At 48.7% G+C, this 21,640-nt stretch overlaps 1 protein-coding gene across 4 annotated transcripts; it reads right to left on the bottom strand.

The window, feature by feature from the left end:
- Window positions 1–74: 74 nt before the first annotated feature.
- On the bottom strand, window positions 75–12,445 carry Mfge8 (milk fat globule EGF and factor V/VIII domain containing). 4 transcript variants are annotated; one of them, XM_005320125.5, is made up of 9 exons: window positions 12,270–12,443; window positions 9,262–9,387; window positions 8,810–8,941; window positions 6,247–6,428; window positions 5,668–5,823; window positions 4,635–4,779; window positions 1,943–2,127; window positions 1,004–1,159; window positions 75–907 (listed from the first exon to the last, which is right to left on the bottom strand). In XM_005320125.5, the coding sequence occupies exons 1-9, from the start codon at window positions 12,340–12,342 to the stop codon at window positions 737–739; spliced, it is 1,326 nt and encodes a 441-aa protein (XP_005320182.2). In that variant the 5' UTR covers window positions 12,343–12,443; the 3' UTR covers window positions 75–736. The 4 variants fall into 4 exon arrangements, with proteins under 4 accessions (XP_005320182.2, XP_077907312.1, XP_040130453.2 ...); XM_078051186.1 differs by lacking the exon at window positions 12,270–12,443 and adding an exon at window positions 12,112–12,219; XM_040274519.2 differs by lacking the exon at window positions 12,270–12,443 and adding an exon at window positions 11,518–11,584.
- Between the last annotated feature and the right edge of the window lie 9,195 nt (window positions 12,446–21,640).

Here is a 21,640-nt window from a genome sequence, read left to right as displayed (position 1 = left end):
AATGCTGGGCAGTGGTGGGAGCCAAGGCCAGTCAAGTTCCATTTCGACAGGACAATGATGAAGCATGGCAAGAATTCCAGTGGAGAATACAAATATATTTTGGAAGCTGCCTGTGTGCTCGTGGGTGAAGAGCCGGCACAGAGGCCCCCACGCCCACCCAGACTGCCCACCTCCCTGCCCAGCTGGCTCCCCCATCTGTCCACAGAATGCCCCCCCCAACTTCTGTCTTCCTAGGGCTTCGGGACAAAGGTCCAGAGGGGTCTCCAGGGGAATAAAGGGGAAGTACTGCCAGGTGGGTGCAGCGGCAGGCCTGAGGCAGCAGCCTGTTACTTCCAAGCTGTGCCTCACGGCTTCCTCTGGGGACATGGGAGTGTGGTGTGCAGAAAGGTGTTCAAGGTGACCCTGGCAGAGTGGACCCAGAGCCTGGAGTGGGGGACTCTGGAGAGGTGTAGGGAACCCACAGTCCTGAGCCCGCCCCTCCCTGTCCATCCCAGACCTACTCAATTCCACAGTGCCTGAGAAAACGAGATGGCAGGAGTGCTGGGCGCCAGGGACAGTGGAAGATGGAGGGTGGCGGTGAGGACAGGGAGGGAGGGAGGGGACTGCCTGTTGGCATCTCCTGTGAAGCCCCACTGCCCTCCCTACCCCCAGCCCCACTACAATCAGAAAGGAGGTCCAAAGAGGCATGGCCCACAGGAGGCAGGAGGTTCTGGGAGGGGCAGGTGGCCCAGCAGCCTCAACGGCCCTTACTACTTTGGCTGGGCCTATCGCCACAGCCCAGCAGCTCCAGGCGCAGCGTGATGCGGTTGTGCCAGGCCACAGGCAGGATGCGCACATAGCGGGCAAAGATAGGTGTCTCAAACATATTCTTCTTGTGAGAGTTGTTATCCAAGTTTCCAGGGAAGACCTGGAGGCAGAGGGGGTGTCAGGAGTACCCCAGAGTCAGCCTCCCTCCCACGGTGCCCTGGGAATAGTGAGGGGAAGGCCCTGGACAGACACCCACCTTGCTGTCCGCGGCCCCTTGTTCCTTGTACTCGGTCCAGTTCACACCATCGTTACTGTAGGCCACCTTGTAAGCTGCCACGTACTGGATGTGGCCAAAGTCACGGGCCCCCTGGGTGATGATGCCTGTCACCTCTTTCTGGGAACCTAGGTCAACCTACAGGGAAAACCACGCACATTTTCTTGGCTTGCACCATCTCCAGGAAGGTGGAAAGAGGCAGGTGCACTGGGGCATGATTTGTTTGGGGAAAGCTACTTTCCTTGGCCAAGCTTCAGCTTCCTCATCTATAAAATGGGCACACATAATACCACCCATAGTACTGGGCACTGCACTTCAATAAAGCTAGGGCTTGGCTGACTCTACAGCAATCCCTGCCAAGGCAGGCAGCCCCTCCTGGAACCCGACTCCTGGCCAGCTCCTTGGATCCAGAGACAGACACCTGCCCCCATCTCTCACCACTGTGGGGAAACTGCCCCTGGACAGACGTCCCAAGATCAAGGTTGCAAAGGAAACTCCCTGCCACCCAGCACAAGCCCCAGCAGATCCTCATCCTGCCAGGACTCAGTTTCCCCATTTCTAACACAAGCTCTGGTTTTCCATCACTCAATATGTCTCAGTTACATAAGTCAGAGGACATCTGTCCTATGTGCATACGGAAAGGTCCCAGGACACGGGGGGTCCCTCCTCCATCCTGCCCTGCTGTTTGCCCACATGTGGCTCTACTCTACACACATGCACCCTCTCTCCACCAGGGGGTCTTCGTGGGAGCAGGAGCAAGAGAAAGGTGGGGCGTGTTGGGAGGAAGAAAAAGAAAAGTCAAAGACAAACAAGGCTTTGCAGAGAGTCTCTTGGGGAGCACAGGCCTGGGCTGGGCGGAGACCTGGCAGACCCACCTGATCCCACCAGACCAGCCTGTAGCCCAGGAGGGGCCGGACCCACCTGCAGCCACTCGGAGGCATCGTTGGTCTGGGCGGTCCAGGCATTGAACTTGCCCTGCCTGTCCAGCCGCCCGTAGAAGGGGTACCAGCCGAAGGCACGCAGGCCCCAGGTCTTAAAGCTGCTGGAGGCTGTGATCTGCTTGTCGGGGATGGTGTTGTCCTTCAGGCCCAGAGGTTCAGAGCATCCTGCCAGCAAGCAGACAGGGGGCTGTCACCCGGATCTGGGATCCGCAGCTCCCCAGGGCATGAGCACAAGGCAATGAAGGGGAAGAACCATGGGCCCCAATGTGTCCCTGGCAGTCTTTCTTTTATTTTCTTGCTTTTGTTTTTTTGGAGACAGGGTCTCACTATGTTGCCCAGGCTGGTCTTGAACCCCTGCCTCAGCCTCCTAAGCAGCCGGGACATGGGCATGCACCTCCACACCAGCCTTGGTATCCTGACAACAGAAAAAAGTTCCACCTGCCTTCAAGGGACAACTGCTGTACTTGTCATTGCCTGCTTAGCTCTCTTCTCATCTCAGCCGGTCTTAGCTCCACCCCAACATCACCCAAGACATCTCCGCAGCCACGGCTCTTCTCCTTTGGCAGCCCCAGCTCCACCTTCAGACCGGACTAGAAAGACACCTCCTCCAAGAAGCCTGCCCTGACCACCTCACTGACATCTCCCTCCTCCTTCCTCTGGCACTCCCCCTTCCTCTGCATGCCTGCTGGCCACACTACTGATTCTGGGACTATCATCCAAAACATTAACTACCACCATGCCATGTACCCAGTGCTTCCTTCAGTCCTTCACTTACTTCAGCCACAGAAAAACCTGAAGGAAGTAGATATTAGCAACCCCATTCTACAGATGAGAAAATCAAGGCTAAGAGACATTAAGCATCGTACCCAAGGCATACACCACACACAGACTCCTATCCACCATGCCCCCTGCCAGACACAACCAAGGCCTGCGTGGTGGCAGCTCCATAATGCGCAAGACAATAGTCCCGCCCTCCAACAGTTGGAAAGCAGAAAAGTCAGAGAATCTCCGGTGTTCAGGGATGTTCCTGTACCTTCTCCAGCAGCACTTCATCTAATTTCTACTATAGAGCCTTTGTACACTCAAATGTTTTGGGGATACTGTCACATGGGCCTGGGGGGACTGGCCTAAGAAGGTGGCCTTTGCTGCACCCCGACCCACCCCAAACACCCAGGAATGTGCTGGAATATTTTGCATTCACATCTGCACCTGTGCCTGGCCAGAACAATTGGGGATGGGCAAGAGATAAAACTCTCCAAAGAATGATGGGTGTGTCTCACACCTGGAGGGGTCCCTGCCCCACAACTGCCTGTCCCTTGGAGGGACACTCCTTTCTCAAGATACTTTACTATGGCAGCCTTAAGAACCAAATCTTCAGGTTAAGACTGTAAGGAGTGAGGGACTCCAAGGAGAGGAGCACAGACCTGGCTCCATCCTTTACCAGCTGCTCAAATTTCCTTTTAGCAGAAGGCAGTCTCTAACCCCACTTAAATGAGATGCTCAAAAATCTGTGACCCTGGGAGAGGGTCTTATCACTACAGTTTATCCTTAAAAAAAAAAAAAAAAAAGCAAGTGGTAGCCAGGTGCAGTGCAGCACACCTGCAATCCCGATGGCAAGGGAGGCTGAGGCAGGAAGACTGCAAGTTGAAGGCCAGCCTCAACAACTTAGAGACCTGTGTTCCAACATAAAAAATTAAAAAGGCTGGGAAAGTGGTAGAGCTTTCTTGCCTACCACGCACAAGGCCCAGGGTTCCACCCCCAGTACAGCACAACAAAGAGGAACCCAGAAAATCACAGAACTCAGTTCTGAGAAGTACTAGATGCTATCTAAAATGAGATAACAGGAAGAAGTGCCACAGAGAGGGGATGCAGGGCACAGGAGGGCAGGTCCTGGGTAAGGCAAAGAGACACCTCTCAGCTCTATGGCTCCGCCTAGTGAGCTCTACAGTTCCACTGGTGACCAGAAGGTGGCACTGTGGCTGCAAAAACCTCAAGAAAGCTGAACTGAGCTGGGCTGAGACAGCACCCATCAGCTCAAGCCAGGCACAGACCTCTCCAATGGGGAATTTCTCCTGGCTTATCAGAAATCTGTTCCTTTCTGGTCCCCATCTGGGAATCTGGAGAGGGCAACAGAAAGCATTCACGCCCTACCATCCTGGTAGCCCCCGTGTTTCCCTTGAATGCAGACTATAGGAAGTTGCAGTAAAAGCACTGGACAGGTGGGGTCAGAAGCCCAGGGCTCTATACCCAGCTTTATACCTCCCAGCTGTGTACTCTTGATAAATCATTTATCTAGGTCTCACTTCCCTCATTCATTCATTCACTCACTTATCAAACATTTATCAGGCACCAGAAATACATCAAGGAACAAAGCAGACATTCTCTGGAGGTGACATCTGCAAAACAGAACTAATGCTATATATTCTAGGAGCTCAAGGAAACAACCAGAGTGAATGAAACTACTCTGAAAACTGAAAGGACGCTTTTTTCTTCAGTACGTGGAATGCCACAGGCACAGGTTGGCGGACAGTTAAAACCTGGGCTGATGCCTCTGGCATGTATGTCCTATGTGAGCTCAGGTCCCTAGGACTTGCTGTTGCCACTACCCAGCTTAAGAAAAGAGGGGACAGGAAAGGCCACCTCCAGAACTCACCATGGTCCCCAGCACTCACCATTCAACTCACAGCCAAGGAGCTCAAAGCGGAGGGTGCAGCCCCGGCGGCAGGACACGGGAAACAGCCTCACGTACTGTGCCTCCAGGGGCGAACTGAACACGTTGATCTTCAGGCCGCTATTGTCCACATTTCCCACAAACACCTAGGAGGGAGGGGATCAGTGTGAGTAGCCCCCCTTCCTGGACTTCCACACCCTCCTCTTTAGGCCTGGTAGGTAGACAGAGGGCCGGGAGAGCAGGCAGGGGCTCAGAGACCAGCGCTTCCTTTGACCACCCCACAGCCCTCAGCAGATTCTTGTTCTTACACCTTCCTTCCTGGGTCACTATGGGGCCCAAGCATAAACCTCCATCTTTTATTCAGGGCTACCTGTAACTGATAGAGTGCCTCTGTGCACATTAGGAAAAGTCACTCCTTTCTCAAGATACTTTATTATGACAATTTTCTATAGACAAAAGTATACAAGCATTCAATATAAGTATTTTTAATAGTACCTGCTTAGTAATGACCTCCTTGAGCAGTCAGTATACAACCTGCACAGCTATACATGGTATCTCTGAAGATTCAGAATGAAACCCACCTCAACCAGCACTACCACAACAAGTCATTGCACTATTTTAAGCCTCTCTATTCTCATCTAAAAAGGGGGGCTATTACTTGTAATCACACAACATGGACACAATCTGTCTTTATCAGTTTTTTTAGGAGAGCAGGGATTGAACCCAGAGGCATTCAACCACTAAGCCATATCCCCAGCCCTGTTTTGTATTTTATTCAGAGACAGGGTTTCGCTGAGATGCTTAGGGCCTCACTAAGTTGCTGAGGCTAGCTTTGAACTCACAATCCTCCTGCCTCAGCCTCCCAAGCTGCTGAGATTATAGGCGTGTGCCATCGCGCCCCGCTCTGACTTTACCAGTTTCTAAAAACCAAGGCTCACCTCATGGCTAATCACCCAAGGTACTCTTGTCTCTCTGGGGCCCTCGACCTGGACTAGAAACCTACCAGGTGCTGACCTTAACCCCAGCAGGCCCACCTTGTCTCCAGACCGCTGTTCATCCTGGATGAACTGGAACTTGAGTCCATCAAGGCTGTAGGCCACCTTGAAGGTCTTTACGTACTCGGCATAACCTGCCCGGCTGGCACCCTGTGTCACCACACCTGTCACCCGCATCTTCCGAAGCAGGTTCACCTGCACCCAGGAAAGAAGGATAGTACCCTCATCTCCCAGGGTCTTTCTACCTGGGATTCGGGCTGGCCCAGCTCTTTATCACCCACCCAGTGGAGGACAACCCAAGCAGAACACAGGACGGGCAGCTGAGGAGTAGCTCTAGTGGGGGGTTTGCTCCTCGGGCCCTCTAGGCCAGGGCTGGGGAAAGCACAGGAGGCCCCCAGAGGCCTCATGTAGAACAAACAACCCCTCCATAACCAGGACCTGCTCCCTACTTATCCCAACCATCTACCCCAGGCCCCAAGGTTTCCCTACCATTACAGATAGTTCACCAATGGAAACCTGTCACCTTGTTGCCTGGACCCCAGGAATGAGCTCCCCAGATGCAAACCCTCCATCTCACCTTCTCTCTTCACCCTGCCCAGGTCAGCATCTTCTCCATACCTGGATCCAGGGCTTCCTGTCATAGTTGCTGGCTGTCCAGGCGTTGACGATGCCCGTGCGGTGCAGGCGGGCCAGCTCCGGGGCCCAGCGCTGCAAACCCATGAAGCCCAAGTGCACAGAAGAGGCGGAGACCTGGAAGTCGGCGATGGCACCCTCCTCCATGCCCAGAGGCTTGGCACAGCCTGCAGGAAGGGAAGGACAGTGAGGGGGGCCACCCCAGCAGGTCCCAGGGCCCAGCTGGGACCAAAGGACAAGAAAGTAAGACAGTGTGACCTCTGCTGCAGAGCCAGAGCCAGAGCCAACCTCAGACCCTCACTCAAGAGCAGAGACCACAAAGGGACAATGAGGGCAGAGTGCCAGGAACAGGTACAGAGGAAAGGTGCCTGGGAGGCGCAGCAAGGAAGAGAGGGGCCAGGCCAGGACCGCCATGACCCGCAGCTGCAGTCTCCCTCCAGGCTGAGGTGGGCCTTGTTCTTACAGAGAATCGGGCAGCAACTCTTCTGAAGTGCCACGAGGACTGGTGGGAGAAAATGCAGTGTGACCTCCTCTTTTTCAGCATGCCCCGCCCAGCCCCTGGCTTCCCCAACAGGGTGGCTTCAGGAGAAGGGGTACCTCGGACAGTAGTGAACAATACACACACCACACACAAAGCAATGAGCAAATCTGCCCAGAGTTTTCTAGAATCCCACTGGCAGGAGCTTTATGTGTGGGGCAAAAACGCCACCCTTTAGCATTTACACCTTCCGCCTGTGAGTCCTCAGCCATCTGTGAACACATCCCTGCCTACGGCCCCATCACCTACATTGTTACCCCAGCAACATAGTACCAGGGACCCAGGACAGCTACCAACCCTACACTCACACACACCCCCATCTCCCCACCAGTCTGGGACTCTCAACCCCAGAGATGTACAGTGCTTCCAGCTGCCAAGCAAAGGACCCAGGACAAATCTACTCTGTCCCCCCACCAACTCTAGGGATTGAACCCAGAGGTGCTCTACCACTGAGCTATACCCCCAACCCTTTTCATTCTTTATTTTGAGACAGGACCTTGCTAAATTACTGAGGCTGGCCTTGAACTTATGATCCTCCTGCCTCAGCCTCCTGAGTCACTGGGATTACAGCCACGCACCACCACACCCAGTCTGATACCTCTTAATCCAATACCCCAGGCTCATGCTCATGCTGAGCTTGGTACTATCACACTCACAAGGAAGGTGAAGTGCCAAGTGGGGCCAGATGCCTAAGATCCAAGCTATACAGTGGACCTTAGTGGCTATACAGAGATATGACCCCAGGTGGGCCTCCAGGGCAATCCTCACACCCCACAGTGTCCACACCAAGGGACCCAAATGTGGGGATCTCTATGTGGGCCCCCAGGAAAGAGACCACACAACAAACAAGGAGGGGCTTCAAAGTCCCTCTGGGGGGTCCCCTGCCTGTGTGGTCACCTCCTGCCTTCTACACCAGGTGCTGCCATACCCAGCCCCTGGCTGAGAAGCTGAAAGAAGGCTAGGTGGGTAATTCCCACTCAGGCACACCCATGGTTACCTCTGCTCCCAGGACGGTAATTAGTGGCCCACCTGGCCCCACCCAGGGCTCATCTTCCTTGGCGACCTCCACTACCCACACACACATCCTTCCACCCAGGACCTCAAATACGTCTGGCCTCAGTGCACAGCCCAAGGCACGGGCCCTCACCACGGCCTCCTCTGAAGTGAAGGGCATCCTGGCACTTTGCCTGCTTGTCGTCAGGGACCCAGCCCATTTCTTCTGGAGGTCAGCAAGCCCCAGAGCCTACCCCAACATCCACTTGAAGGAGGACCAGTCACTGTTCTGCCCTCAGCCCAAGATGTTTAGCAAATGACTTGCTAGAACGTGGGACCCCCCACTCTACCCAACCCTAAGCTCAAATGTGGACCCATCCACCCCACAGAGGGCAAGAAAGGGTCCTGGTGTGACTGGGGCCCAAGGAGGGAGGGACTCCCAGTAGGCATGGAAAACTGTTGCCAGCAATGCCAGCTGGGCACCCACCCAGGCCATTCTGTGGCCATGTGGATAACAGAGTAGGTCAAACTGGGTCAGCCCCTCTGCACACGCCAGGCCTCTGGCCATCACACCATGAGAGAATGACCCAGCCTCCCCCTCCGCCCCTCCATGAGGAAGCTTTAGATCAAACTTGGACCAAGCGTGATTTACTAAGCTCCTGGGCCCCTAAAGATTAAGAATGTGTTTGTTTTCCCTTAATGGCAGAAAATCCCCAAGATTTAATTCTAACACTGTGTGTCTGGTTTGTGGTGACTCGGGAAACAGCACTCCCATGACCTCTGGGGTCACCACAACCCCTGCCTCCCCTGCAGCGAGGTCAGGCCCGGCTGGCAGTCTAAGAGAACAGAAAGAAGCCTGGGGAGGAAAGCAGGGCCCTTTATCACCTTGGCCTAACTGAGATGCTCTCCCTCCCCTCAGTCTCCCCGAAGGCATCCTTGCCTCAGGAAATCAGGCCAGATTATAGCCTGTGGCACAGGACAGGGTCTGCCTCAGAAGCAGGCACTCAGAGAACTCACTGGTCTCACAGTGGACGCCCACGTAGCCCTGTGGGCACACGCAAAAGTACTGGGTGAAGACATCCCCTCGGTGCGCATCGCCAATCACCTGGCACTCAGCGTTGTGGTAACATGGGTTTGGGGAACAAGGACCTGGAATAGATAAGATGGGCAGGTGATCAGTGGGGAGGTGAGGACATACAGGAAGCAGCAAACAGTCCAAGCCCAAAAGGACACTCTGCCCAAATTCAGCCTACTACCACCTCCTTCTCTTTTCTCCCAATCTGCCTGACGGAGCCTCAGTTAGCTTGGAACCAAGGAGGATCCAAATAAGGTAAGCATCCAGCTTTCCTTATGACCTGGAAGTTCCCAGGGCAATGCTAGGAGTCATCAGGAAAGGCACTGGAGACCCCTGCCTACTTGGGGAAGAGCTATGGGCTGGGGTGGAAAAGCAGGCCCTTGCAGGCAGGTACCTTTCTCGGTCTCGTTGCAAATGAGGCCTGTGAAGCCCTCAGGGCAGAGGCAGTGGAAGAGGGCCTCGTCCTGGCCCATCAAGCAGGTCCCACCATTCAGGCACAGGCTGGAGTCGCAGAAGTCACCTACAATGGCAGTCCCTACTTAATCATTCCATTAATGTTTGGAGGGTCAACTACCATGAACATGTGAGGCCCCTGAAACAGGAAAGCCAGATGCAGCCCAGTCCTTGAGAAGCCAGTGGGGAAGAGGAAGGCCAGTCAACAGATGATAAACAAGTGCCACACACTAGCAGAAAAGTGCACAGGGGCCACCAGAGTCTGATTTCTTCCAGGGAGATGTAAGTTTTACAAATGAGGGGACATTTGAGCTGCATCTAAAAGACAAAATGAGAAGGTCTCAAGCTGGGAAAGGACAGAAGAACATTCTAGAAAAGCAGAAGCACTGAGGGCATGCTGTGTTAGAGAATAGTAAGATGTATCTGAAAGGGTAGTTTGGGCCAGACCAGGAAAGATCTTAAGAATGACAAGTTTAGGAGGACACGGTGGCACATGCCAATAATCCCAGCTACTCAGTAGATTAAGGCAGGAGGACAGAAAGTTCAAGGCCAGCCATAGCAACTTAACGGAGACCCTCTCACAAAAGCAAATAAAAAGGGCAAGGGAAGTAGTTCAGTAGTATATAAAATTGCCTAGCATGTGGTAGGCCCTGAGTTCCATGCCCAGTACCACCAAAAAAAGAAAAAGAAAAAAAAGATTGCAAGTTTAGATTTTGCAATTAGTAGCTTCTAACTTTCCTTCAGTCTCCACAGCATTGTCCAACAGGAACACACACTCTCTCAAATGTGAGGTAGGATGAGGGAAACCAGTTTTAATCCTTGGAAGAAGGTTGAAAATCCCACCTTCAGAGTCACTGACAGGCTCACCTGAGATGGGGAGGGTTTGGTGGCTGCAGACCGATCCCTCTGGATGAATGGTGAAGGAGGAAGTCAGATCAAAAGAGTGAGGGGCAAGGATGGATTTGAGAGACACTGTGGAGCAAGAGTTTTTAGAGGTAGGAGGAAGGCTGGAGAGGTCATTACGGCTTTTGGATGGGGCCCTGGGTGACATGTGCATTATCAGCTCAGATGAAGAACACAGGAGAAGGCAGGAAGGGGGAGGAAGAGGAGGAGAAGGAAGAGAAAGAGAAAGCGGCAGCGGCTATCTTGAGATAGGCACCTGGGTTTGTGGTCTGTAGGACTGTATGTAGGGCAGTGCTCATATCCTGCTCCTATTCCCACACCCAGAAAGGAGCCCATTGAAAGCAGGGTTCTTGGCCCACTCCCTTGGAAGCCCTCCTTACTCCAGCACATCCTCAGTCTCTTGGCTCTGATGTCAACCAGTGAACTGCAGCCCTCCTCCAGGGTTAGCTGGCCCTAACCAGGGTCCTCTAAGGACGGTAGAATCCCAGAGGGCCTTCTCAAGACCGCACAACCAAACCTGCTATTTGGCTAAAACAGGAGAACCCCCCCATAGTCACCCACCCCAGAATAAAGGGTCTTTCTGACATCTCAAAGCCCCAGGGAGCTCAGGCTTGCCCAGCTCCTCAGGCAACACCATTAATGAACACAGCCCTCAGAGCTCCACCTCACAGGGGCCTGGGGAGCTTAAGGCAGCTCCCAAAGAGCTATTAGTCATTGGCTTTAAATAGCAGGTTAATCCCCTCCTCTGACCTGGCAGGCCACAGGCAAGCCTCACACAGAGGCTCCAGAAGCTGGGAATGGCCAAGACCTGGGTTCCCCCAACCCAACAGGGACTTCTTTCCTCCTTCCCTAGGGCACCTTCCCCCTATACTACTGGGGGGAGGGTTTAAACAGTGGTATAGGGATGGGGGAGGGAGGGTGTCCTCTACCGGGCCAAGCATTAGACTGTCTGGGGCAGAATAACCCGCACAAAGTAGAGGAGGTGAGTCCCCTCCTCATGCGGGTGGGGTGGGGGGACAGATCACCCTCTACAAAGTCATTTGGGATTTCAGGATGCAGCTCTTCGGTAAATTTCCACAGGGTCATCTGCTTGGGGAACATTTAATTGGGGGCCCAGAGGGGAGGTGGAACCGGGCTTTGAAGACCCACTCATCTTGCCGGGTGGCTGGGAAGAACCAGTTCAGCTTCGGGGAAGGCGGGGGTCCCACTCATTATAGGACGGCAGGGCTGTAGTCTCATTTCTATGAGAAAATGATGGAGGAGCTATCTGAAGAGCCCTTACCCTCACCCTCACCTTCAGTGGGCACCACTTTCACAGCGGTCCCACTGCGAAGGAGATGAGGCATCCCCAGGAACCGCCGGAGGCCCAGCTGTCCACTGGGGGCCTCTAAGCGGAGGAGGAGGACCACGGAAGATACAGCACCCGGCCAAGGCCACCGGAGGGAGGGAGTCGGGAGACTCCCCACCAGGAGGCAGCCCTTTCAAAGTTCCTCCCCAGTCTCTTGGCCCCCTGCCGGATCCACCTGGAGCCCAGGCGACCGCACCGACTCCCTAGCCCTTCCCTTATCTGACCAGACCCGGACAAGCGGGGGCGCAAAAATCCAAAGAACTGTCCAGCCAGGTGGAAGTTGCCGGGGAAAGTTGGTCGAAGAAAACGCTTCGTTTCAAAAGCGGTGGAAGGATTCGAGAGTCAGCCACAGTTAAAGGTCCTCATTTTACAGAGGGGAAAAGAGAGGCCCGACGCAGCGGATTCCTTTGTTATGTGTATGCCGCATCCCTGAGGGCGCAGGGCTGTCACCCGGTGTCCCGCGTCCCCACCCAGCGCGCCACCCTCAATCACTGGCTAAAAGTTCCAGCACGGAGAGCAGCGAGGCCGAGCGCTCCCCACCTCTCCGGCCAGGGCGCAGTCGGAGAAGCCTCCCGGCGCGGGTCCCCCGCGCTTTGCCCAAGTTTGTCAACAGGGAGGCGGAGGGAGGGCGCCGCGGAGAACTTCCGAGAGACGCGGAGAGGAGGGGCGAGCGCGAGAGGGCGGCGCGGGCCACTCACCCGAAGCGGCGAAGAGGCCGGAGGCGCAGAGCAGCGTGCCGCACAGCGCGGCCAGCACGCGGGGGTCCTGCATAGTGAGGGGGCGCAGGCGACGTGCTGGACGCTCGGGACCCGCGAGTTTTCGCTCCGGCTTCTCTGGGACCGGAATAAATCGGGCAGCTCGGCACCGCCCACAGGCCCACGTGCTCCGCCCCGACCCGCCCGGGGCGGACTCGGGGCGGGGCTCCGTGGCCAGGGAGAGAGGGAGGAGGGTCCTAGGGGTCCCCGCCACCCGCCTCCCGCCGGGGCCACACCCAGCATCCCACTTGGTGGGAGCGGCCAAGTCCCCGGTCCTGAGTGCGCTGGACACTCAGGAGGAATTAAAATGAAAAATAAAAGATTTTTTTAGAATTAAGAAGAGATGCTAAAGCTTATTCATAATCAGAGAAATGAATTAAAACTACAATGAGTACCGTGTTTCACTGAACAGATTGGCAAGTATCACATTATTATTACCGTGGTGGCTGTGCACTGAGAGAGTAAAACTTGGTTCAACTTCTCTGTTTGGTAATACCTATCAAAATGACAAGTGCTGACACAAGACAAGCTAACAATTCCGCTTATAGGCATTCATCCTACAGAAATTCACAAGTGCAACTGATATATATATATATATATATATATATATACATATTAAAGTATCATGGCAGCATCATCTGAAATAGTAAAAAGACCAAAAAAGGAATCAGCAAACTTTTTTCTGTAAAGATTCCAAATAGAAAATATTTTGGGATTTGTGGGCCATAAGGTCTCCATAGCAACTACTCACCTCTGCCCTTGTCCCAGGAAAGCAGCCATAGACAACACTGAAGGAAATGAGCCTATGTGGCTGCCCAAGAGGCAAAACCAGACTGAAGGAAACTTGCCTGTCACATTGAATTTTTACTGATTCTTTTTTATCATATGTAAATACCCCTTGTTTGGAAAAAACAATATTTTAATAACAATTTATTCCAGACTAGCAAAATGGGGGTGGGGGATACACACATCTCCCCTACTGGTGTTTGAGACCTAGGTTGAGATGAGCCCACTGGCAGGAGGCTTTTCTTAAAACCATTCTGAAAGGGGGAAAATGTGTGATGAACTCAGTCACAGGAAAAATATTTGATAATATTCCACGACCTTCATGACAGAGCTCTCAACATGCAGAAATACAAGGGAACTTCCTCAGCCTGATTAAAAATATATATACCTCTGAAAAACAGTCAATATCATATGCAATGGTAAAAAATAATATTTCCTCTAAGATCAGGAGCAAGATGAGGATGTCTGCTCTCGTCACTTCTATTCAATGCTGAACAGGAGGTTTGAGTCAGGACAACTAGAAAAGAACCAGAAAATGCATCTTTTTTTTTTTTTTTTGTAGTGGGGATTGAATTCAGGGGTACTTGACCACTGAGCCACATCCCCAGCCCTATTTTTTTGTATTTTATTTAGAGATAGAGTCTCACTGGGTTGCTTAGTGCCTCACTATTTGGTAAGACTGACTTCTAACTCCCGATCCTCCTGCTTCAGCCTCCTGAGCCACTGGGATTACAGGTGTGCAACACTGTATCTAGCTAGTGGAAAGAAGGAAATAAAACTGTCTCTACCTCTATTCACAAATATCATGATATTATATATAGGAAATCCTAAAAAATTCACATGCAGCCCAGCTCGGTGGTGCACACTTGTAATCCCAACTACTGGAGAGGCTGAGACAGGAGGATCATTAGTACAAAGGATGAGGATGTAGCTCAGTGTTAGGCCACTTGCACAGCATGCACTGAGGCCCTGGGTTCAATCCCCAGCACTGGAAAGAAAAGAAAGAAATAGGAGGATCACTAGTTTAGGGCCAGTCTCAACAACTTAGTGAGATCCTGTTTTAAAATAAAATAAAATGGGCTGGGGATGTACCTCAGGGGCAGAGAGGCTTACCTAGCATGAGTTGAGGCCCTATATTCAATTTCTAGTACAGAGAGTGTGAGAGAGAAGCATCCCTTTGATAGCACTGGCCCAAGAGGCACTAAGAGGCATCATGAACATCGGACTGCAGGACAAAGTAATACAACAAGATCTACCAAAAAGGCAAAGAAATGCCAGCTTCATCCTAGAAAGTGGGTCCTAGTCAAATCTAGCTTCTGACTATACTCAGATCTCAAACAGGTTTAGGTCCTCCTACTTAACAATGCTGGAGCACATCAGCAATCAAGTAGACCAATATCATCTCAACTACTCAGTGGGCAGCTCCACACCATAGTTGCCAATGCTCCCATTGATGGTGGCAAAATAACCAATCAAAATAACCTTCCAAAACACCTAGGTTTTGGAAGACCACAAACATTATTTCCCTCCTAAGGCAATGATTGAAGAAGTTCTTCTCTAGGGTAAATCCTACCAAAATAGGTAGTGACGGGCTGGAGATGTGGCTCAAGTGGTAGCGCGCTCGCCTAGCATGCGTGCAGCCCGGGTTCGATCCTCAGCACCACATACAAAGATGTTGTGTCTGCTGAAAACTAAAAAAAAATTTAAAAAATAAATAAATAAAATAAGTAGTAACATCACTGCTGAGATTATTTCATCTAACTTTAAAGCAGTACAAAATAGTTTCTCCTAAGGGGGCCGTGGAATCCTGTGTTTGTAATCCCAGTGACTCAAGTGGCTGGGCAGGAGGATCGCAAGTTCAAGGCCAGCCTGGGCAACTTAGTGACACCCTGTCTCAAAATTTAAAACTCAAAAGGACAAGAGTTGTAGCTTAGTGGTAGAGCAGCCCTGGGTTCAATCCCAAGAACCAGGAAAAAAAAATGTTTCTCCCATGTATCAAGGACAAATATTATAATAACATTTTCAAAAGTCTATTACAGCAGTGTGTGTTTAAGATGCACAAGGCCCTGGGTTCAATCCCCAGTAGTTTTGATTTTTAAATCAAAAACTAATTTAAATACACACACACACACACACACACACACACACATACACACACACACAAAAGCTATTCATTTCTATGTTTAAGCCAAGATAAAAGGGCAGTGGGGCATAAGAAACTATCCAAAGTCCTTGGAACAGAAAGTTCTTGAAGTCAGTGTGAGCACATTCACATGATGGAATTTGAGATTATGACTGTGATAGTTGTTTCTTTCCTTCTACAACTGGAACATCTATCTTAGGTTGCATGAAGGTGCTGGATCTTCAGCCATTCATGGCCTGAGCATAGATGAACACCACTGGAGAGGGCTCTCTTGTTTGCTTAAATGGCAAAACCTCCTGAGTCAGACTTTTGGAGGGATTTTGCCAAAGAAGCTCCTGCTCCTTGGCATGGACTGGGCTCAAGCATGGGACTTTTCTTTTGTCCTCCCTCTACTCTGCAATTGCAGTTGGATGCTTCTGCTACTTGACTTAGTCCTTTGTCTCTTTGGCCCATAAGGCCTTTGTGGGTGTGTGGACAGTATCTCTCAGTGCTGGCTTGAAGCTCGAAAATCTCACCACTTTCCTGGATCTGTTTTGTGATCAGAGAGTTTATGATGACACGGGGAGCTTTAGCCTTCACCACTGTCCACACTGTCCATGGCCATTGACAGGGTCAAAGCAGGGGAGAATACATTGGTCCCTCCTTCCTCTGCCTTGCGGCAAGGTGCTAATCCTTGTGATCTGGAATCAACGGCTTCCAGGGGATGCTACCTATGTCCCCTGGAGGAAGAGTCCTCAAGCGCACCATCATAGGTGTATGAGGTACATCTGATAAGCAGGAACCTCCTGCCTAGAGGCCCACTAGGCTCAAGAACAGGTACTCCTGGTTGTCTTGAAGTCATTGAAAGTCTATGATCCAGGTGATTTTTCCATGTAGAATTTGGAGCTGAGTTCCTGCTACCATTGTAAAATGATGTGAAGACCATGCTGACAGCAGATGTTAACGAGGAACATTGTCATGCTGCTACAGATCGGCAAAGCTTCCCAGGAAGAATCCCCAAAGGTTCTGTTCTTATACTGTTGTAAAGCTGACAGGGGCCCAAACTCTGCACTGATGTGGTTCAGAGGATCCACAATTCCTTCGAAGTAGGGGTGCTATACAGACCCAGCGATACCAGTGACAATGAGGAAGGCATCCAGTACCAACCAGGGAGCACTGGCCTCAATTGTTTTGTGTTGCTGTTTGTTTTTTGTGGCCCTGAGGACCAAACCCAGGGCCTCACACTTGCTAGGCAAGCACTCTACCTCTGAACTATATCTCCAGCGCTTTTCATTTTATTCTGAGACAAGGTCTTTCCTTGAGTTTCCCAGGCTAGCCTTGAACTTGTGGTCCTCCTACCTCAGCCTGTAGCTGGGGTTATATGTGTGCACCACGGTGCCTGGCATTAATTACATTTCAGAATGTTTATTTCTTTTTTTATTCTAATTTGTTACATATGATAGCAGAATGTTTGTTTCTAGTATAAGAAATACAACTGGGAGCAGTAGCACATGCCTATAATCCCAGTGATTCAGGAAGCTAAGGCAGGAGGATCACAAGTTCAAGGCCAGCCTCAGCAACTTAGACCCTGTTTCAAAATGAAAAATGAAAAGGGCTGCAAATGAAGCTCAGAGGAAAAGCACCCCTGGTTTCAATCCCTAGTACCACACACAAACAAAAATTTTAGAGTAAACTTAGCCGGGCACAGTGGTGCACACCTGTACCAGAGACTTTGGAAGTTGAGGCAGAAGGATCACAAGTTCAAGATCACAAGTTCAGCAATTTAGTGAAACCTTGTCTCAAAATAAAAAATTAAAATTAAATAATGGCTGGGTCTGAGCATGGTAGCACATGCCTATAATCCCAGTGGCTCAGGATGTTGAAGCAGGAGTATTGCAAGTTCAAAGCCAGTCTCAGCAATTGAGTGAGGCCCTAAGCAATTTAGCAAGACCCATCTCAAATAAAAAATTTAAAAGGGGCTGAGGATGAGACTGGTTGAGTGCCTCTGGGTTTAACCCCTGGTAGAAGTAAGGAAGGAAAGAAGGAAGGAAGGAAGGAAGGAAGGGAAGGAGGGAGGGGAGAAGAGATGACTGGGGATGTAGCTTAGTGATTAATGCACCCCTGGGTTCAATCCCCAGTATCAAAAAAAGTTTTTACCAAAAGAAGTACAAGACTCATACTCTAATAACATCATTGAAAGAAATTAGAGGCCTAAATACTGGAAAGGCATCCCCTGTTCATGGATTAAAGGGCTTGTATTGTTAAGATGACAATGCCTGCCAAATGATGTCAGATTCTTTACAGTCCCTATCAAAATTCCACCTGCTTTGTCAGGCATGGAGGCACATGCTTGTAATCCCAGCGGCTCTGGAGGCTAAGGCAGGAGGATTGCAAGTTCAAAGCCAGCCTCAGCAGCTTAGCAAGGCCATCGGTTACTTAGCAAGACCCTATCCCAAAATAAGAAATAAAATGGGCTGGGGATATAGCTCAGTGTTAATCGCCCCTGGGTTCAATCAATCCTTGGTACAAACAAACAAAAAATTCCACCTGCCTTTTTGGTAGAAATAACAAGCTGATCCTAAAGTTCATTTGGAAATATAAAGAACTGAGAATAGCCCAAACAATCTTTAAAAACAAACAGAAGAGAAAGCCTAAAGAATGGGAGAAAAATCTAGCTACTCCTCTGACAGAGCATTAATATCTAGAACACATAAAGAGCTCAAAAATTTTTACACCAAAAAAATTAAATAACCCAATTAAATAAATAGGCAAATAAATTAAAACAGACACTTCTCAAAAGAAGAAATATAAATGATCAACAAATACATGAAAAAATGTTCAACTTTATTAGCAATTATGGAATTGAAAATCAAAAGTACTGAGATTTCATCTCATATCAGTCAGAAAGGCAATCATCAAGCATACAAATAGCAATAAATGCTGGAGAGGATGTGGAGAAAAAAAAAAACAACACTTTTTACACTGTTGGTGAGACTGTAAATTAGTAACAAACACTAAGAAAATCAGAATGGAGTTTCCTCCAAAGACTAGGCATAGTAAGATGACTAGGCATATGACCCAGCTGTACCACTTCTCAGTATTTATCCTGGAGAATTAAAGTCATCTTACTATGTGATACATGCATACCCATGTTTATAACAGCACAATTCACAATAGCCAAATTATGGAATCAGCCTAGGTGTCTATCAACAGATGAATGTATTTTTTAAAATATGGTATATATACATAATGGAATTTTATTTAGCCATAAAAAAAAAGCCAAATGATGTCATTTTCAGGAAATGGATGTAACTAGAGACCACCATGTTAAGAGAAATAAATCAAACTCAGAAGGTTAAGGGCATGTTTTCTCTCATATGAAGAAGCTATAGAGAAAAAAAAGGAGAAAACACTGGGAGCAGATCTTAGGAAAGGGACCAAGGGATGGGAGTCGAGGAGGAAGGGGGGGAGTGCAGAGGAGTGATATTGGACAAATTATATTATTATAATGTGTATTGTGTACATGTACAAATATGTAACAACAAACCTCATCAGTATGTACAACTATAATGCAGCAATAAAAATGTGGGGGAAAAAAAGACTATTTGGCACTGATATTAAAAAAAAAAAAGCTGGGCAAGGTGGCACATGCCTATAATCCTAATGGTTCAGGAGGCTGAGTCAGGAGAATCTTGAGTTCAAAGCCTCAGCAAAAGCAAGGCATTAAGCAAATCAGTGAGACCTTGTCTCTAAATAAAAGACAAAAGAGGGCTGGGGATGTGGCTCAGTGGTCAAGTGCCCCTCAAATCAATTCCTAGTACAAAAAAAATAAATAAATAAGGTCAATGAAATAGAATCAAGAGTCCAAAAATAAATTTACATACCTATAGTCAATGATTTTCAATAAGAGTTCTAAGACAATTCAGTGGGGAAAGACTTCTGGTTTTTTTGTTTGTTTGTTTGTTTGTTTGTTTTTTAAGAGAGAGAGTGAGAGAGAGAGAGAATTTTTTAATATTTATTTTCCATTTCTCGGCGGACACAACATCTTTGCTTGTATGTGGTGCTGAGGATGGAACCTGGGCCGAACGCATGCCAGGCGAGCGCGCTACCGCTTGAGCCACATCCCCAGCCCAAGACTTGTCTTTTCAAAAAATGGTGATGCTGGGGCTGGGAATGTGGTTCAAGTGGTAGCGTGCTCACCTAACATGAGTGAGGCACTGGGTTCAATTCTCAGCACCACATTAAAAAAAAAATGAAATAAAGATATTGTGTCCACCTAAAAAAATAAAAAATACTTTTAAAAAAATGGTGCTGGAGCTTGGATTGTAAATATGCAAAAAAGAGTGAAGCTAGACCCTTAACTCACAGTTTGTGTATGAATTAACTCAAAATGGATCAAAGACCTAAATGTGAGAGCTAAAACCATAGAACTCTTAGAACAAAACAAGCATTATTCTTGACTTTCTTGACCTAGAGTAGGCAATGGTTTCATAAATATGAAACTGTAAGCATAAGTAACCAAAAATTGAAATTCATCAAAATTAATAATTTTCAGAGGATTCTGGGGGTGTAGCTCAGTGACAGAGCACATGTTTAGTATTCACAAAGCCCTGGGTTCAATCAAAACAAACAAAACAAATCAACCTTTATACTTCAAAGAACACTATCAAAGAAGTGAAGAGATGCTGGGTGGGTGGTGTGCACCTATAAATTCAGCTACTTTGAAGGATGAAGCAAAAGGATGACAAGTTCAAGGCCAGCGTTGGTAACTCTGGGTAACTTTGTGAGACTCTGTCTCAAAATACAATTTTTAAAAATATTTTATCCAGCAATTTTTTTTATTCCTCCCCCTGACCCCCACAAAATTCAGGTTTTTAAAAAAAGGGTTCGGAGGTAGAGAGCTTGCTCTAGTATGTGTGAGGCCCTGGATTCAATCCTCAACACCACAAAAATTGAAGGAGTGAGGAGACCAACCATCAGAATGGAGAAAATATGTGCAAATCATACATTTGATATGAATCTAATATCTAGAAAATATAAAGAACTCATAGCAAAAAGAAATCTCAATTTAAAAAAAAATGAATGAAGGAGCCGGATGTGGTGGTACTTGCCTGTAATCCCAGTAGCTAGGAAAACTAAGGCAGGAAGATTGTCCATTTGAGGCCAGCCTGATCAACTTAGTCAGACCGTGTCTCAAAATAAAAAATAAAAACAACTAGGGGGGCTGGGGTTGTGGCTCAGTGGTAGAGCACTCGCCTTGCATGTGCGAGGTCCTGGGTTCAATCCTCAGCACCACATAAAAATTAAAAAAATAAACAACTGAGGATGTGGCTCAATAGTAGAGCACTTGCCTGGCATGCATGAGGCCCTGGGTTTAATCCCCAGCCCTGCAAGAAAAAAAACAACAGTCAACATCATTAGTCATCAAGATAATGGAAATCAAAACCACATGAGATACCACTTCACACACCCACTAGGATGACTGCAGTCAAAAGACATATAATAACAAGTGTAGTGAGGATGTGGAGAAATTAGAACCCTTATAGATTACCGATAGTAATGCAATTTGGGGCAGCCACTGGAGAAAACAGTTTGGCAGTTCCTCAAAAATTTAATAGATACCATATGACCCACAATTTCACTCCTATATATATATATAACCAAGAAAACTAAAAGCAAGTTCATACAAACACTTATACATGAAAGTTCATAACAGCATCACTCATAATAGTAAAAAGAAAAATAAATAAATAGTCAAAGGTGGAAGGAACCCAAATGTCTACCAACTGATGAATGGACAAAGTGATACAACCACATAATGGTATATTATTTAGCCCTAAATAGGAGTGAGGTACTGATACATACTACAAATTGTTGAACCTTGAGAATATTATACCAGTCCGGTGCAGTGGCACATGCCTGTAATCTCAGCATCTCAGAAAAACAAGGCAGGAGGATGTCAAGTTTGAGGCCAACCTCGGCAACTTACCAAAATTCTGTCTCAAAATAAAGAATTAAATGGACTGGGGAGCTTCGCAGTAGCGACTTGACCTTCTCTCTCCCATTCATACTACAATATTCTCTTCTATTTTCCTCTAATACAGTTGTTTTGCAATTTATTTGTCTAATAAAAACACAACATTTACTTGAAGAAAAAAAAAAAAGAACTAGGGGTATAGCTCAGTGGTGCAGCATTCCCGGGTTCAATCACCACTACCACAAAAAAAGTAAAAATGAATACACTTTACTGTGAAAAGTGCCAGACACAAAGGCTACATGGCATATTGTTCCACTTATACAAAATTACTAGAACAGACAGATCTGCACAGACGAAAGGTGAATGCACAGTTGCTAGGAGCCAGAGAAAGGGACGGTGAGGAACACTCTTCATGGATACAGGGGGTTT

Source organism: Ictidomys tridecemlineatus, chromosome 5 (genome assembly GCF_052094955.1).
Source record: "Ictidomys tridecemlineatus isolate mIctTri1 chromosome 5, mIctTri1.hap1, whole genome shotgun sequence".
NCBI classification, from domain to species: domain Eukaryota; kingdom Metazoa; phylum Chordata; class Mammalia; order Rodentia; family Sciuridae; genus Ictidomys; species Ictidomys tridecemlineatus.
This window is presented reverse-complemented; position numbering and strand designations above follow the sequence as displayed.

Bases quoted from the DNA above. Each gene is read 5' to 3' on its own strand.
- Mfge8 (XM_005320125.5), bottom strand. From the start codon at position 12,342: ATGCAGGACCCCCGCGTGCTGGCCGCGCTGTGCGGCACGCTGCTCTGC. The intron at 8,942-9,261 runs GTACCTGCCTGC...TATCTATTCCAG, and splicing joins TTGCAACGAGACCGAGAAAG to GTCCTTGTTCCCCAAACCCA. The intron at 1,160-1,942 runs GTGGGTCCGGCC...TTTTCCCTGTAG, and splicing joins ATGCCTCCGAGTGGCTGCAG to GTTGACCTAGGTTCCCAGAA.